General features: G+C 42.6%; 1 protein-coding gene across 1 annotated transcript; it reads left to right on the forward strand.

Moving 5' to 3' along the window:
- Positions 1 to 336: 336 nt before the first annotated feature.
- LOC104949628 (15-hydroxyprostaglandin dehydrogenase [NAD(+)]-like) lies at positions 337 to 2,481 on the forward strand (the record flags this gene model as incomplete). The annotated part of the gene is made up of 2 exons (XM_010776010.1): positions 337 to 504; positions 2,138 to 2,481. Coding segments are annotated over 2 exons (333 nt in total), but the record flags the coding sequence as incomplete, so codon positions are not given.
- Between the last annotated feature and the right edge of the window lie 266 nt (positions 2,482 to 2,747).

Here is a 2,747-nt window from a genome sequence, read left to right on the forward strand (position 1 = left end):
AACAGAACAGGGGGTCGAACCTCTGCAATGAAGGGCCCCCTCCCTGTGCCTTTCAAACATTAGAACAAGATACACTCCACATGGATCTTGTGCTTTGGTTTATCTAGTCCTCTAACATGAGATAAAAGCGGACAGAGCGATCATGTTATGGGTGTTATTCATATTTTACAGAACACGTGTGTACAGGCTTTTGGGATCATGTGTGATCCTGTGACGCTTCAAAAACTCACCTCTTCTTCATAAAGCTGAACCTCAAGAGGTCAGTGTGGTGTGTTTGGAGTGTCAGAGGACCGGAGGACACACTGAGGGGACACCTGAACCTGAACAGAGTCATAGCACACACTCCTGATCCCCAGGGAGGTCAGGGTGGAGCTGATTTTTGTTGTCTGTGTGGCAGAGGCCTTCCAGAGCACCGTGGAGCAGTTTGGCCGTCTGGACATCGTTATCAACAATGCCGGCATCAACAATGAGAAGAACTGGGAGAAGACCATCCAAGTGAACCTGGTAAGAGGAAGAGAAGAATGCACTTTAACACCCTCAGTGTTTGGCCCTCCATTTCTTACTGTGTGTGTGTCAGGCTCTCTGTGGCCCTCAGGACCACGACCACCTCGGGGGACCTGCCAAATATGAAAACACAATGAATTACTCAAATGACTGAACACCTTAAATTAAAAAATGTAGGTTTTAATATATTTCAGTCATGCATCTTACTTTTATTGTATAAATAGAATAAAAGCATGACCAAGGACTTCACTACCTCTGATAAAGAAAATAATTGACCTTGTTGTTATGATCATAAAGTGCTGTTGTGATGATTCTCACAATGTGATGAATACAACTGCAAGTGTTTAACCCTGTCAAAGTGTGCTTGAGTGTAAGAGAGTAGATAATGTATTTAAAGTCAAGTTACTTTATATAAAAACTGAGAAACAGCCAGTAAACATGGGGCAAGAAGATATTACAAGAATAAATAAACCCTGAAGGATCCCCCCCTGCAGAGGATGGAAAGATGTGTGTAGTTTGACAGAATGCAGGTAAGTCAGGCTGCAGCATCACAAACAGTGACCCATGTTCCTAACATGTGGAACCTCTGGACGGGAGGCCAGACGTAAGTTAAACAGTTAATGCAGGCGGGAGAGCCCGGAGGTGACTCTGATACAAACCAAACACCATACAATGTTACAATGATGAGAACATATCTGAAAACCCCTAAACTTTCTGTCAAGAAGCTGCAGTAGAATATAGTCTGGATACTGCAAGGCGTAACCAATGATACTAAAATATAATTCAAGGAAAGCTTTTGTAAAATACATACAGTACTCCATGACTAAAGGTGAGCAGAAGAGGGTCCTGCTGGGGGAACTTAGACACCTTAGGGTATGGAGAGCTCTCTAGGACCATGAGAATATCAGACACACTGCTCCATTACAGTGTCGCTTCCTTCAGGAGGTCCTCCTTATTTGAAGATTCCTTCAGGATGGAGAATGTGTTCCTAGAAACACTACAGCTAGCAGGAACACAGGCGTAAAATGTGAAAAATATTATACAGAGCAAGAAGTTTATTAAAAGATGACAAAAAGTGTGAACAAATAAAGTATCTAAAGTGCTGTACTGTGATAGAAAGACCTTGTACCTTAACAGAGACTCTGAGCGGTGGAAGACTCTACCTTATATCTCATCTGTCTCACGTGTGCTTGCTCTTATCAAGTCCTCAGATAAGAGTGTTTTTTATGGACAGGGTTTTTGAAGTATCCCGTGAATGCGTTAGAGCATGTAAACAGGACATCTGAATTTCAGAAACCCAGGCACTCCTTATCCAGTTTATGAGAAACCCGAAAATGATATCTACAGTGGGAACTCCCCCCCCCCCCTCTAAACAGGACACTTAAGTGGCCTGAAATAGTTATGCCAAAATGTGTAATTAATCACAGTTGAAAAAACATGCAAAAATATGCATTAACTGTATATCCACAATTGGGTTTCCACAACATAAAGCTTACAGAGAGAGGAGCGAACAGATGTCCTCTGAAAACACAAGCAGAAATAGCTTTACTGATCAATAGGGTCACATGTTTCAATCTTGGTTCCTGCATTGGTCGACACTTGCCTGCAGAATGTTCTCCTCTTGTCTCTACAGACCTCTGTGATTAAAGGGACCTACTTGGCACTGGAACACATGAGTAAAGAGTACGGCAAGGAAGGAGGCATCATCATTAATGTATCCTCTATGGCAGGTAACACACAAACACACACACACACTCGCACACACCACTGTTACTTCAGATCTGAAGAGAAAACATGATGATAAAGGCTAAAATACCAAATTCAAGGCTTCAAAACTGTGGTCCTCAAACCAATGTGTCTAAGTGGACTATGTCCTTTTCTTCTTTGTAAAGTCTATGCTTAGCCTAACATTGTCACTTTCACAACGGCCAGTTTTTTTAGTTTTTTATTCCAATTCAAAGTCCATCTGTCTCATCTGCAATGCGAGCGTGGGTTTATCGAAGAAGGGTAATTTAGAAGCGGCATTTCGAAACCGTGCACAAACGCTACGAGACAGAATTCCTCCTAATTCTGCCCTACACTCCCACAAGGGGAGGGACCAGAAAGGACAGCTAAATGCACAGCAGTCCATTTTCACCAGGCCCAACAACAAGAGCAAGGCTGCTACCATAGCATCTTATCGTATCAGTCACATTCTTGCCAAACACATGAAGTCTTTCAAAGACGGCGAAGTTGTGAAAGAA

The sequence above is a fragment of the Notothenia coriiceps genome, unplaced genomic scaffold (genome assembly GCF_000735185.1).
Source record: "Notothenia coriiceps isolate Sejong01 unplaced genomic scaffold, NC01 NC01_scaffold00016666, whole genome shotgun sequence".
Taxonomy (NCBI): Eukaryota; Metazoa; Chordata; class Actinopteri; order Perciformes; family Nototheniidae; genus Notothenia; species Notothenia coriiceps.